The following is a 15,765-nucleotide window of genomic DNA, read 5'->3' on the forward strand; positions in this document are numbered from 1 at the left end:
TAGTAGAGACGGGGTTTCACCATGTTGACCAGGATGGTCTTGATCTCTTGACCTCGTGATCCACCCGCCTCGGCCTCCCAAAGTGCTGGGATTACAGGCTTGAGCCACCGCGCCCGGCCAATTTTTGTATTTTTAATAGAGATGAGGTTTCACCATCTTGGCCAGTCTGGTCTTGAACTCTTGACCTCATGATCCACCTGCCTCAGCCTCCCAAAGTGCTGGGATTACAGGTGTGAGCCACCGCACCTGGCTGAGAATTCCTCTTAAACATAGGTCAGATTATGTCTTTTCTTGTGCTCAAAACTTTCATTGGTTTCCTATCAGATTTCTTCTTTGACCTCGTCTTTTTTCTCCACTCATTTCATTTCTTTTTATTGGTTTCCTTGTTCCTCAGACTTGTCAAGTACATGCTGACTGTGGTGCATTTGAACTTGCTGTTCTGTCTCTGTTTTACTATATATTTTACTTATTAATATATTGTGCCTTCTAAGTTGAATATATGCCTCATGAGGGCAGGAGGTTCTGTTTGCTTCATTGCGATAGCCCCAGTGCCTAGAATAGTGCTTGGCACATAGTAAGTACTGGCAAATATTGTTGATATGTATGCAGAATGCTATGGATTCATAATTTCTGTCTAAATGTATTAACACTCAAATGCAGGGCATGATACTGAAATTAGTAAGCAGTGTTTGCATTTGTTAACTTATTTTACTTTGTAAAATAATAAAGTCTTAGAGTGGGATGCAATTTAGAAACCTTTTCTAGCTTTTCCTGTGTTGCTTCTCACACTGGGGTGAGAGTAGCCCAGGAGTGTGCAGCAGTATGCTAGAGTACAAAGTGGTTGAAAGCACTGATTCTGGAGCTGGATTTCCTAGGATCCAGCTGCATGTCCTTGGGCAATTTACTTACCATCTCTGTGCTTTGGTTTTCTCATCTATGAGATGGAAATAATAACAGTACCTACCTCATAGGACTTTTAGGATCAGTAAGAGAGTTAGTAAATATTAAGTGCTTAGAACAGTACGTGGCACATTAAGTAGGCCATGTTTGAGTTTTAGTTATCAGTGTAACATGAAAGTGGGGGACTAACGCAGATAAGAAATGGAATATAAAATCACTTATATATATATGTACGTTTTATTGCCCTTTAGGTTCTGGGGTACATGTAAAGAACATGCAGGATTGTTGCATAGATACATACATGGCAATGTTTGCTGCCTCCATCCCCCTGTCACCTACATCTGGCATTTCTCCCCATGTTATCCCTCTCCAACTCCCTACCCCACACTGTACCTCCCCTAGTCTCCCGCTACACACCTCAGTGTGTGATGCTTCCCTCCCTGTGTCCATGTGTTCTCGTTGTTCAACACCCACCTGTCAGTGAGAACATGCGGTGTTTGATTTTCTGTTCTTGTGTCAGTTTACCGAGAATGATGGTTTCCAGGTTCATCCATGTTCCTACAAAAGACACAAACTCATTATTTTTTATGACTGCATAGTATTCCATGGTGTATATGTGCCATATTTTCCCTGTCCAGCCTATCATTGATGGGCATTTGGGTTGGTTCCAAGTCTTTGCTATTGTAAACAGTGCTGCAGTGAACATACATGTGCATGTATCCTTATAACAGAATGATTTATAATCCTTTGGATATATACCCAGTAATGGGATTGCTGAGTCAAATAGAATTTCTATTTCTAGGTCCTTGAGGAATCGCCACACTGTCTTCCACAATGGTTGAACTAATTTACACTTCTATCAACAGTGTAAAAGTGTTCCTGTTTCTCCACATCCTCTCCAGCATCTGTTGTCTCCAGATTTTTTAATGATTGCCATTCTAACTGGCATGAGATGGTATCTCAATGTAGTTTTGATTTGTATTTCTCTAATGACCAGTGATAATGAGCATTTTTTCATGTGTTTGTTGCCCTCATATATGTCTTCTTTTGAAAAGTGTTTGTTCATACCCTTTGCCCACTTTTGATTTTTTTTTTTTTTTTTTTTTTTTTTTGTCTTGTAAGTCTGTTTTAGTTCTTTGCAGATTTTGGATACAAGTCCTTTGTCATATAGGTAGTTTGCAAAATTTTTTTCCCATTCTGTTGGTTGCTGGTTCACTCTAATGATTGTTTATTTTGCTGTACAGAAGCTCTGGAGTTTAATTAGATCCCATTTGTCTATTTTGGCTTTTGTTGCAAATGCTTTTGGTGTTTTAGTAATGAAGTCCCTGCCTATACCTATGTCCTGAATTGTTTTGCCTAGGGTTTCTCCTAAGGTTTTTATGGTGTTAGGTCTTATGTTTAAGCCTTTAATCCATCTGGAGTTAATTTTAGCATAAGGTGTCAGGAAGGGGTCCAGTTTCTGCTTTCTGCACATAGCTAGCCAGTTTTTGCAACACCATTTATTAAACAGGGAATCCTTTCCCCATTGCTTGTTTTTGTCAGGTTTGTCAAAGATCAGATGGTTTTAGATGTGTGGCGTTGCCTCTGAGGCCTCTGTTCTATTCCATTGGTCTATATCTCTTTTGGTACCAGTACCATGCTGTTTTGATTACTGTAGCCTTGTAGTATAGTTTGAAGTCAGGTAGCGTGGTGCCTCCAGCTTTGTTCTTTTTGCTTAGGATTGTCTTGGCTATGCGGGCTCTCTTTTGATTCCATATGAAGTTTAAGGTGTTTTTTTCCAGTTCTGTGAAGAAGGTCATTGGTAACTTGATGGGGATAGCGTTGAATCTGTAAATTACTTTGGGCAGTAAGGCCATTTTCATGATATTGATTCTTTGTAACCATGAGCATGGAATGTTTCTCCGTCTGTTTGTGTCCTCTCTTATTTCGTTGAGCAGTGGTTTGCAGTTCTCCTTAAAGAAGTCCTTTACATCCTTTGTTAGTTGTATTTCTAGGTATTTTATTCTCTTTGTAGCAATTGCGAATGACAGTTCGTTCTTGATTTGGCTGTCTTTCAGTCTGTTATTGGTGTATAGGAATGATTTTTGCACATTGATTTTGTATCCTGAGACTTTGCTGAAATTGCTTATCAGTTTCAGGAGATTTTGGGCTGAGATGATGGGGTCTTGTAAATATACAATCATGTCGTCTGCAAATAGAGACAATTTGACTTCCTCCTTTCCTAATTGAATAACCTTTATTTCTTTTTCTTGCCTGATTGTTCTGGCCAGAGCTTCCAATACCATATTTAATAGGAATGGTGAGAGAGGGCATCCTTGTCTAGTGCCAGATTTCAAAGGGTATGCTTCCAGTTTTTGCTCATTCAGCATGATTTTGGCTGTGGGTTTGTCTTAAATAACTTTTATTATTTTGAGATAGGTTTTGTCAATCCCTAGTCTATTGAGGGTTTTTAGCATAAAGGGCTATTGAATTTTGTTGAATAAAATCACTTTTTTAAAAAAGAGAAATAATTGCCATTCTAACTGGTGTGAGATGGTATCTTATTGTGGCTTTGATTTGTATTTGTCTAATGACCAGTGACGATGAGCTTTTTTTCATATGTTTGTTGGCCACATAAGTGTCTTCTTTTGAGAAGTGTCTGTTCATATTCTTTGCCCACTTTTTGATGAGGTTGGTTTTTTTTCTTGTAAATTTGTTTAAATTCCTTGTAGATTGTGGATATTAGCCCTTTGTCAGATGGATAGATTGCAAAAATTTTCTCTGATTCTGTAGGGTGCCTGTTCACTGTGATGATAGTTTCTTTTGCTGTGCAGAAGCTCTTTAGTTTAATTAGGTCCCATTTGTCAATTTTGGCTTTTTGTTGCCTTTGCTTTTGATGTTTTAGTCATGAAGTCTTTGCCTATGCCTATGAATGGTAAACCTAGGTTTTCTTCTTGGGTTTTTTTTATCATTTTAGGTCTTATGCTTAAGTCTTTAATCCATATTGAATTAATTTTTGTATAAGGTAGGGGTCCAGTGTCAGTTTTCTGCATATGGCTAGCCAGTTTTCCCAACACTATTTATTAAATAGGGAATCCTTTCTCCATTGCTGGCTTTTGTCAGGTTTGTCAAAGATCAGATGGTTGTAGATGTGTGGCGTTATTTCTGAGGCTTCTGTTCTGTTCCATTGGTCTGTATCTCTGTTTTGGCACAAGTACCATGCTGTTTAGGTTACTGTAGCCTTGTAGTATAGTTGGAAGTCAGGTAGTGTAATGTTTCCAGGTTTGTTCTTTTTGCTTAGGGTTGTCTTAGCTATACGAGCTTTTGGTTTTGTATGAAATTTAAAGTAGCTTTTTCTAATTCTGTGCAGAAAGTCAACAGTAGCTTGATCGGGATAGCATCGAATCTATAAATTACTGTGGGCAGTATGGCCATTTTCATGATATTGATTCTTTCTGTCCATGACCATGGAATGTTTTTCCATTTGTTTGTGTCCTCTCTTATTTCCTTGAGCAGTGGTGTGTAGTTCTCCTTGAAGAGGTCCTTCACATCCCTTGTAAGTTGTATTCCTAGGTATTTTATTCTTTCTGTAGCAGCCGTGAATGGGAGTTCACTCATGATTTGGCTGTTTGTCTATTATTGGTGTATAGGAATGCTTGTGAGTTTTGCACATTGATTTTGTATCCTGAGACTTTGCTGAAGTTACTTATCAGCTTAAGGAGATCTTGGGCTGAGACGTTGGGGTTTTCTAAATATACAGTCATATCATCTGCGAACAGAGACAATTTGACTTCCTCTCTTCCTCTTTGAATACTCTTTATTTCTTTCTCTTGCCTGATTGCCCTGGCTAGAACTTCCAATATCATGTTGAATGGGAGTGATGAGAGAGGACATCCTTGTCTTATGCTGGTAGTCAAAGGGAATGCTTCCAGCTTTTGCCCATTCAGTGTGATATTGGCTGTGGGTTTGTCATAAATAGCTAGTCAATGCCTAGTTTATTGAGAGTTTTTAGCATGAAGGGGTGTTGAATTTTATCGAAGGCCTTTTTTGCATCTGTTGAGATAACCATGTCATTTTGGTCATTGGTTCTGTTTATGTGATGGATTATGTTTATTGATTTGCGTATGTTGAACCAGCCTTGCATCCCAGGGATGAAGCGGACTTGATCATGGGATAAGCTTTTTGATGTGCTGCTGGATTTGGTTTGCCAGTATTTTGCTGAGGATTTTGCATGGATGTTCATCAGAGATATTGGCCTGAAATTTTCTTTTTTTGTTGTATTTCTGCCAGGTTTTGGTAGCAAGATGATGCTGGCTTCATAGTTAGGGAAGAGCCCCTCTTTTTCTACTGTTTGGAATAGTTTCAGAAGAAATGGTACCAGCTCCTCTTTGTACTTCTCGTAGAATTCGGCTGTGAATCCGTCTGGTCCTGGGCATTTTTTGGTTGGCTGGGTGTTAATTACTGCCTCAATTTCAGAACTTGTTATTGGTCTGTTCAGGGATTCGACTTCTCCTGGTTTAGTCTTGGGAGGGTGTATGTTTCCAGGAATTTATCCATTTCTTCTAGATTTTCTAGTTCATTTGTATAGACGTGTTTATAGTATTTTCTGATGTTAGTTTGTATTTCTGTGGGATCAGTGGTGGTATCCTGTTTATCATTTTTATTGTGTCAATTTTATTCTTCTCTCTTTTCCTCTTTATTAGTCTGGCTAGCAGTCTATTTTGTTAATCTTTTTTTAAAAAACCAGCTCCCATATTTATTGATTTTTTTTTTTTTTGAAGGATTTGCTGGAGAGGATATGGAGAAATAGGAACACTTTTACATTGTTGGTGGGAGTGTAAATTAGTTCAACCATTGTGGAAGATGTGGCGATTCCTCAAGGATCTAGAACAAGAAATACCTTTTGACCCAGCAATCCCATTACTGGGTATATACCCGCAAAATTATAAATCATTCTACTATAAAGACACATGCACATGTGTGTTTACTGCAGCACTATTCACAGTAGCAAAGACTTGGAACCAACCCAAATGACCATCAGTGATAGACTGGTTAAAGAAAATGTGGCACATACACACCGTGGAATACTATGCAGCTATAAAAAACAATGAGTTCATGTTCTTTGCAGGGACATGGATGAAGCCAGAAACCATCATTCTCAGCAAAGTAACACAGGAACAGAAAACCAAACCCCTCATATTCTCACTCATAAGTGGGAGCTGAACAATGCAAACACAGGGACACAGGGAGGGAAACATCACACACCAGGGCCTGTCAGGGTGTGAGGGACTACGGGAGGGATAGCATTAGGAGAAATACGTAATGTAGATGACGGGTTGATGGGTACAGCAAACCACCATGGCAAATGTATACCTATGTAACAAACTTGCACATTGTGCAAATATATCTTAGAACTTAAAGTATCATTTTAGAAAAGAGAGAAATAATGAGATTTCCAGTAAATTTTATACTTCCTTTGGGCCATTGAAATCAGGCAACAGATGAATAAATTAAGCAAGTGAGAGTCAGTGGCTTTACAGGAAAAAGGTCAGCTATAATTCAGCTTAGACATCCCTGTGACTATGACCCCAGTGATTTTTATTACTGATTAGTCATTCCCGAAGTATGGTAGCTTACTACCTAATGAGTTGATTCCTCTGTTGGACAGAATCCATTGTAAGAAAATTCTTTGTTTTGTTGATCTGAAGTCTGTCTCTTTTGTAACTGGCCCTGGCTCTTTTTTCGGTGGCGTGGTGGGGAGGGGGGTGTGTAATACCTATAGGCCTGTTGGTTGTATTGCTCCATTAGGATTTGCGTCTTCAGCTTAAAGCTTTAGTTTCCTTGGTCATACTCCATATGACATGGGTTTTAAACCCTTTAGAACTTGATTATCTTTCCCTGGGGGTAATTCGTTTATCAGTATTTCTCTTAAAATGCAAGACCCAGAGCTAGTAACTGACCATGTTTCACTTAATCTGCCAGTGTGAGAAATTGCATAGTAAAATGTAAAAAACACTTGCATTTTAGGGCAATATGTCATTAATTGACACTGTAATATTTGGTTAGAGTCACTTTGAGCCTAATTTTCCTCAAATACAAGATTAGCCAACACTAATAAAAGGTTAGTAACAAAGCTTTCTTGATATGGTAAATTTTGAGAAAAAAAGTGTGTCAACCTTCATGCTAAAAATCAAATTCTTGCTAATGTTAACCTTAGTCAACTAATATGAAAATCTAAGGAAATAATTCTAAGATCATTTCAGTGACATTGCAGTTAGTATTATTTATGTACTCTTAATAATATCTTGGGGGAGGTTAGCTTTATTGCCTTCAACTAACAGTTTCTTTTAGGTGTTGCGTTTAATCTAGCTGTTTATTTTGATGTCTATATTCTAATTTAAGTATTTGTTATGAAGAATAACTATTACCAGTTTTACTGATTTCCTGGTACAACCAAATTAATTTTAGTTTTCTTAAGTTTTTTTTTTCTTCTTTCCTTTTCTTTTTTCTTTTTTGAGACAGAGTATCACTCTGTTGTCAGGCTAGAGTGCAGTGGCACGATCTCGGCTCACTGCAACCTCCGCTTCTCTGGTTCAAGCAATTTCCTGCCTCAGCCTCCCTAATAGCTGGGACTACAGGTGTGCGCCACCACACCAAGCTAATTTTTTCATTTTTAGTAGAGATGGGGTTTCACCATGTTGGCCAGATGGTCTCCATCCCTTGACCTTGTGATCTTCCTGCCTTGGCTTCCCAAAGTGCTGGGATTACAGGTGTGAGCCTCTGCACCTGGCCCTAACTCTGTTTTATATAGCCTCACCATTTTGATTTGAAAACATTCCCAGAATCTGTTTTGTAGTCCTCGATCTGTATTCAAGTCTCATGTGTACCACTGAGAAACTTTGGGTTCTTGGGCAGATCATTTAACTGGCCCCTACACACATTTCTTCTTCTGCATAGTGAGAGGCTTTTACTTCTTTAACTCTCCTCCTCTACCCATCCTCTATAGCAGCCAGAAGAAATCCAAACTCACCTCTGCCCATATCTTCAACCTCTGCCCTCCACGCTATACCTTTTATCTATACTGGCTACTCAGGTTTTTTCACAGCATTTCACAGTTTATCTGTGTTTTTGATTTATTTACTTGTTTCCCCTATTAGACTAGATGCTTGATGAAGGCAGATAATGTATTTTCATTCACTGCTGTAAAACCTAATATAGAATAACATGTGTTGCACATAGAAGATGCACAAATACTTACTGTTCTTAAGATCCTATGGTATTCCTGTTACTTTCAGATAGGCATGCAGCTTTTTCTTTCTCCTGGTGTAGTGTTTACTAAATTCTTTCCAGCTACTTGGACATTCATATTAAAATGATATTTTAATTTTAACTTGGTAAGTATAAATTACAATGCCATATGAAGGCTCTAGCTCCAGTTATGTCAGTTTCTGGTATATTCTTTAGTTGATGTATTTCTAGGATAGTTTTTAAGTGATTACAAAATGTTCCTAGTGATTGGTAAGAATATGACTTGGTCGTCTTGGCCTATCTGTACTATAAAATGTGACTCTAGCCTAAGCTTAAGTTTGTTGCTGTTATGTTCGTTGTGTAGGTGCCAGAAATTTACTCCTTTAGTGGTGTCAGTATTGATATCTGTCATCTGGAAAGCAAGAATCTTCCTGAAATTTACTAATAAATTTAATACGACTGCCATACTGCCCAGAAATAATAAATTGTTCATTTTTGGGGAGGTGAAGTACCAGACTACTGTTTGGTCACTTACCTAGTGGCTTAAAGGAACTAGAGCATCTGTCCAAGGGAGCCGTTTAGTTTCCCCCCAGCACTTATGATTGAGCCTTTGACTATTTCAGAAGTGGGATTGGAGAAGTTTGTCTTGTTCTCTTGTCTCTTTTCAGGTTGAAGTTTAGGAGATTAACTCATTTTGACCATTTTCCCATTTCATTTTTGCTCTAGGCAGTAACTGGGGCTAAAGCTCTTGGGAGGCACTTGGCTGTGCTTGCTGAAGTATTTCCAGTAGTTGGACTGTCTCTGGGAAATAAGTGCATTTCGTTTAAAGCTCTTCAAAGCTGTGTAAATCTTGGCAGAACCCCATAGAAACCATAGCGTATAATTGCTTTTAGAACAACTATATTATTAAATGAAGAATTTGGGGTAAAACATATTGCTTTAATGGTCTTAATAATACTATGTAAAAGGTCCTTCTACATTAATATTCAAAATATTTTCTGTAGTGATGGAAATCCTCTGCATCTCCCAGTTCGAAGGTAGGCTTTCCCAATCTTTTGGGATCTAGCAAGGTTCATTTTAGTCTTACCTGCAACTATCCCTGCAAGAGTGTAGATTTGAAGTTTTTAATAAAGTTAACCAGTTCTTGTATTTCTGATAAATAGAGGAGAATGGCATTTGAGTAATCAGAAAATACTACCTTAAAATAATAAAAATTATTTAGAAAATGATGGCATTATAATGCTTTCTAAGCTTAATGATGTTAATTAAAATTGTACAGTTATTGACTAGTACTTTTTTTATACCTATCCCCAGGGAAGGAAGAATATGCAAGATGGTGCAAGTGATGGTGAAATTCCAAAATTTGATGGTGCTGGTTATGATAAGGATCTGGTGGAAGCCCTTGAGAGAGACATTGTATCCAGGAATCCTAGCATTCATTGGTTAGAGTCTTTCAAATTATTGAACTAAAGTAGAGGAGAAAACAGTTATAGGTTGGCTTGGTGTGAGTTTTCTCTTGTTGTTCATTAATCTTATTATGACCACATCTATAATATGAGAGTATAGATTGGTGGGACAGTTTCTGTCGAATAACCAAGGACATTTTACATGTTAATTTGAAGTTGACGTAACTGATGCAAGTTGTAAATTGAATGACATGTCTTTATTAATAACTAACGTTTTCACTGATCTTTTTATGCAGTAAGAATTAGAATAATGTTCTTAATATGCGAATAATTTCATAAATTAAAAAAAAAATTAAAGAATTAGTTTTGACCATAAATCAAAGGTCCCTGAAGAAACCTTATGAAACTTTGCTATTCTTTCAAAGGGATGACATAGCAGATCTGGAAGAAGCTAAGAAGCTGCTAAGGGAAGCTGTCGTTCTTCCAATGTGGATGCCTGACTTCTTCAAAGGGATTAGAAGGCCATGGAAGGTGAGAATTTATTAAATTGGTTTTGGTGTAAGAATGCTGCTTGTATCAGAATGAAAGGCAGCATTGCTGTAGTTTTTAATGTATTTAACACGTTTTGAAAAGGCTGGGAGAAGTTTATATACACCCAAAACACCTGGATTTGATTTTGTAGTGTGACATGCCGCATCTGCATGGCAGGAGAGATGGGCTTGCAGTGTTGAAACTATATAGCCCTTAGCTAAAGTCACTTTCCTCAGGGGTGCTGAGCTAGAGATTAGTTTTAAGAATTTTCTAGATGTATGTTTTTGTAGATAAAAAGTTAAGCAGATTAAGCAGAAATAGTACATAGTCTTATAGAAGAAAGGTTTGGCCAAACAGTTATTTTTCAAAAGTTGGAATATTTCTCCCTGATTGTTAATTATTTTAATTTGTTTTACTTGTCACTGACTTGAAGCTCATTGTTAACTATGTTATAGACTACATTTTTTATACTTTTGAGTTCTCACAGATTTTTTTTTCTAAAAAGAGGTATTTAGCTGTGTTTTAAAAAAACAATTTCTTATGTCATTACAAAATATGATCTGACTTTATCAATTTATTTAGTCCTTGCTGTGCTTTTGTAGTATTTATTGGCAAACTGGATTAAGAAAATAAATGTAAAGATATATTTCCAAAGAATCTTATTCCTGACCTAATACATTTTTTTCTGTAACAATAGAATAAAATTCTTGAATAGAACTTTTATGTTTTTTAAAAGCTTATGTTTGAATTTTATGGGGATTTGTGAGAATATTTACTAAAATGGGACAATAAATGTATTTTATTTATTTTTTGAGATTGAGTCTCACTCTGTTGCCTAGGCTGGTAGGCAGTGGCACGATCTCAGCTCACTCACTGCAGCCTCCGCCTCCTGGGTTCAAGTGATTCTCATGCCTCAACCTCCTGAGTAGCTGGAATTACAGGTGCGTACCACCACACCAGCTAATTTTTGTATATTTGGTAGAGGCTGCGTTTTGTCATGTTAGCCAGGCTGATCTTGAACTCCTGGCCTCAAGTGATCCGCTTGTCTCGGCTTCCCCAAGTGCTGGGATTACAGATGTGAGCCTGATAAATATATTTTAAAGAATACTTGAAAATAAGGAGGCCTCAGAAATTTTTCACATTTATAAAATTTGTCTCGAAACATAAATTCCAGAATTTCAGAACTGGAATAAGTCTTTGAGATCATCTTAAATCCCCACTATGTCACAGACTAGAAAATTGAAGTGCAAATAGGTTGTGACAGCCATAATAGACCTTTAGAAAATTTAAAATTCAATGTGTCTCAGCTTCTTATGTTAATATGTGCCTTCCCTCAGCAGTACACTTTCTCCTGCATGGTGTGATACTATTCCTTTATCCATCAGGCACTTGTTTAGCCCTTTTATTTTGTTTTTCAAGACATAGTCCTGAGCCGTGAGACATCCCAAATAGAGAGCTGGGCACTTATAGGTAGCTTTCAGTGTTAGTCAGTAGCAGAGCCTAATGGGTGGTACAGTCCACATGTGCTTGGAGAGTGAACATGACATGATTAGAGAGGATTTTATGCTTGAGGATGTGGGATTCAAGTGGCAGTTTGTAGGGTTGTGAGGATTTCACTGTGTTGGAGGAGACATTTTGGAGTTGTAGGAACTTGAGTGGGGGATGAATGACGGGAACAGCAGAATATAGTGAGAAAGTGTAAGTGTATTTGGGAAATAGATGCATTGAAATTTTGTAAGGCAAGCATCATAGCATATTGGTAAGGGGCACAGATTGTGGATCCAGACTGGGTGCATACGAATTCTAGCCCTTTCCACTTACTAGATCTGTGATCTTGAGCAAGTTATGAAACTTCTCCATTCCTCAGTTTTCTTATCTATAAAATGGGAATCATGTTATCTCATAGGATATAGTGAGGTTAAAATGAGGTAATGAGACAGTATCTGACAATAGTTAGCACTTCTAACTAAAAAATAATTTAGTGGAAGATTCAAATGGGAAGGAAGGTTGAGGCCAGATTGTATTTCCCAGGAATTTGGTCCTTTTTCTATAGGTGTTTGGGAGACCTCTTGGAGCAGTTAGGTAGCATCGTTAAACTAGTGAGTTGGGGAAAACAGTCTGGTTGCAATGAGCACAGAAAGATGGAAGGCAGAGAGCATGTTCAGAAGTGGTTGGCAGTAGTTAAGGCTTAAAATTCAAAGAACTTGAATTGGGATGGTAATTAGGAATGGAAGGACAGATGCTAGTGATATTTAATGAAGGAAGTTGGTAATCTTTTGAATGTAATATGTATGTCAAGATGAAGGCGGGGCAAAGAAAATTGGGTTTTGCCTATAGCAGAATAGTGACGATAACATAAATGTGGAGCTCAGGAAGGTGAAAGACACTGGCTTATTCTTCTTGATGAAAGTTCAGCAGGAGCAAGGGGAAAGAGATAAGGAATTATTTTTGAGTGTGAAATTTTGGTACAATATTCATGCAGAAATGCACCAAGTTAGAAATACAGGGATGAAGCTTATGAGAGTAGTAAAAGATGGAGATATTAAATGCTTTTTCAAACATACATCTCTGGGACAAACATTTCTCTAACAGAATAATAGTGAGGTTCTTCTTTGTAAGTTTTAAGATCAGAAAATTATACTCAGAAAATAAGGAGATGCCCAAGGAATAGACTACTGTATTTTCAGTGGCTGGAGTATGTAAACATATCCTTGAATCAGTCTTACATTGAGACTCTATTCATCTATCCTTTTATCATCCAGGCCATCTTAGCACTTCTCAGACTGGACCATAATTTATCTGTATTTTCTAATAGATTAAAAGTCTCTTGAGGATTTATGTGTGATTCCTGACAGATTCAACTTTTTTCCCTCAGGTCCTGGTACTTAGTAAGCATTGGATAAATTTACACTGGGTAAATACACATTTATTGAGTATTTACCTTGTGTTAAGTGATAGGCTAAGTGCAGAGGATACCAAAATGAGTGAATAACAGCCCCCAAGAAGCTCATGGTCTTTGGGTGAATAGCATATATTTAATGGACACCATGTGTTAAGTGCAGTATTTGTTGAGGACAGTGTGACTAGTGTCTGATAGAGTAATGAACACGTTGCTATGGCAGGAGAGAGGAAGAGGGACTTAGTCTGCTATGGAGAATAATAACAGGGATGGCCTTCCAGAGCAGGTGATTCTGAGCTGAGACTTGAAAGATGAATAGAAGTTCGGCAGGCAGATGTGATGAAGAAAGGCTCTAAGACAGAATGGATGTCATGTACAAACACATGAAAAGTGTAAGAGAACATAGTATATGTGAGGAATCTTCTGTAGTTCAGTGTGGTTGGAAGTATAGAGTGTTTATATGGGACATAGTAACAAAAGACACTGCTAGAATGGTCGATGTGACCTACTTCTCACAAAGAGCCCTGCATGCCATGCTAAAGATGTCAGTGAGCCATTGAAGAGTCTTTAGTAGGAGGGTGATTTGCAAGTGTAGGAAGATCTCTTTTCTGTAGCAGTATGGAGGTTAGGTTGGGGATGGGCATAGATGGATATGGAAAAGAAATCTGATTAGCAGGCAGTTGAAATAATCTAGCCAAACAGTGAGGACAAACGCCTGCACAAAGGCATTGGCTTTTTGCCTAGTGAAAAGTGAATGAATTTGTGAGGGATGTTTAGAAGGTATAAGTGACTGACTGTTTATAGGGATGTGGGAGAGAGACAAGTTGTATGACTCCCAGATTCCAGGCTTGAATGGAAGGCATATGCAATGACTTCTGACATCACCTACCCAGAGTTGGGCCAAACTTCACAAGGTTGAGAGCTCAGTTTTCTGCAAGACCGCCCTCATTTCAGACACTAGCTGCAAACTTGGGGGTCCCCAGGTCACTCTTATGACCAACTGGCTACAAATTCAGGGGTTCCCACTACCCTCTCAGGTTTGATTATTCTCTAGAATGGCTCACAGAACTGTGAGTCCTTACAGAAGGAAAGGAAGCCTTACAGTTGAGCCCAAGACAACATAGGCATGAACATTGTGGATCCCCTTACACGTGGCTTTTCTTCTGCCTCTGCCGCCCCGGAGACAAAAAAACAACCCCTCCTTGTCCTCCTCCTCCTTAGCCTATCCAAGGTAAAGAGGTAATACACTTCCACTTAATGAATAATAAATATATTTTCTCATAATTTTCTTAATGACGTTTTCTTTTTTCTAGCTTTATGGTTAGAATATAATATACAATACATATACAAAATGTGTGTTTATCTACAATTTTTATTACCAATAAGGCTTCAAATCAACAATAGGATATTCATTGTTATGTTTTTGGGGAATCAAAAATTATATGCAGATTTTTGACCGTGTGGGGGATTGGTGCCCCAACCCCTGCGTTGTGCAGAGAGCAACCATACTCGTGATAACAGTGTTACTGTAGCCAAAGTATATAAATTGGAACCAGCCAAGAGGAGAAACTTACAGGGCGAGGTCTGGAAGGATGCTGATGGTGATGCTTTTGTCCTCTATTCCTGGAGTCAGGATGCTTTACTCTCCTGAATGTGTGACAATATGCAGATGATTGCAGTACATGGACATGTGACAGTACTGCTATAGTTTGGATATGCTTTGGATATTTGTTCCACCAAATCTTATGTTGAAATTTGATTATTGGTGTGTGGTGTTGAGAAGTGGTACCTAATGGGAGGAGTTTGGGCATGGGGCAGATCTCTCATGAATGGCTTGGTGCCGACCCCATGATAATGAGCAAGTTCTCACTCTGTTAGTTCTCATGAGAACTGGCTGTTTCCCCTCTCTCTTGCTTCTGCTCTTGCCGTATGAATTCTGCATGCTGGCTCCCTTTCACCATTCTCCATAAGTGGGAGAAGCATGAGGCCATCACTAGAAGCTGAAGCTGAACGGGTACAGGCACCATGCTTCCTGTACAGCCTGCAGAACTGTGAGCCAAATAAACTTTTTTTTCTTTAAAATTACCCAGCCTCAGGTATTTCTTTATAGCAACACAAATGGACTAAGAGAAATACACAGAGTATTGCTAATTAGGGAAGGTCACATGATCAATTGAGTCATTGCCCATGGTTCTTAACCTCTCCATTTTGTGTATGTACATTTTCTTTTTCCATTCATCCACTGTTGGGCACTTAAGTTGATTTTATATTTTGGCTATTGTGACTAGTGTTGTAATAAACACAGGAGTGCAGATACCTCTTCAATATATTGATTTCCTTTTTTTTTAGTATATATCTAGGAGTAGAATTACTGGATCATATGATAGACCTGCTCTTCATTTTTTGAGGAACTTCTGTACAGCTTTCCACAGTGGCTGCCACCAACAGTATAGGAGCATTCCCCTTTCTCCATATCCTCACCATCATCCGTTATTGCCTGTGTTTTTGATGAAAGCCATTTTAATTGGAGTGAGATGATATCTCATTGTGATTTTGACTTGAATTTCTCTAACGATTAGTGATGTTGAGGATTTTTTCATTATCTGTTGGACATTTGTATGTCTTCTTTTGACAAATGTCTATTCAGACCTTTTGCCCATTTAAAATTGGATTATTTGTCTTTTTGCTGTTGAGTTGCTTGAGCTGCTCATGTGTTCTGGTTACTAATCCCTTGTCAGATGAATATTTTGCAAATATTTTCTCCCATTGCAGGGGTGTCTCTTTGTTGATTTTTTTTTTTTT

The 15,765-nt window shown here is 38.1% G+C and overlaps 1 protein-coding gene across 5 annotated transcripts in view; it reads left to right on the forward strand.

Annotated features, from left to right (window-relative positions):
• The window catches only part of KATNAL1 (katanin catalytic subunit A1 like 1), a 95,530-nt gene that overhangs the window by 53,597 nt on the left and 26,168 nt on the right, over positions 1 to 15,765 (forward strand). For 4 of the 5 annotated variants that reach the window (XM_017537480.2, XM_017537481.2, XM_017537479.2 and 1 more), the window contains exons 5-6: positions 9,442 to 9,569; positions 9,959 to 10,064. In XM_017537480.2, the coding sequence (XP_017392969.1) occupies positions 9,442 to 9,569; positions 9,959 to 10,064 (234 nt within the window). The remainder of the gene's footprint in view (positions 1 to 9,441; positions 9,570 to 9,958; positions 10,065 to 15,765) is intronic. The other variant, XM_037741681.1, reaches the window with a different exon arrangement.

The sequence above is a fragment of the Cebus imitator genome, unplaced genomic scaffold (genome assembly GCF_001604975.1).
Source record: "Cebus imitator isolate Cc_AM_T3 unplaced genomic scaffold, Cebus_imitator-1.0 Scaffold103, whole genome shotgun sequence".
NCBI classification, from domain to species: Eukaryota; Metazoa; Chordata; class Mammalia; order Primates; family Cebidae; genus Cebus; species Cebus imitator.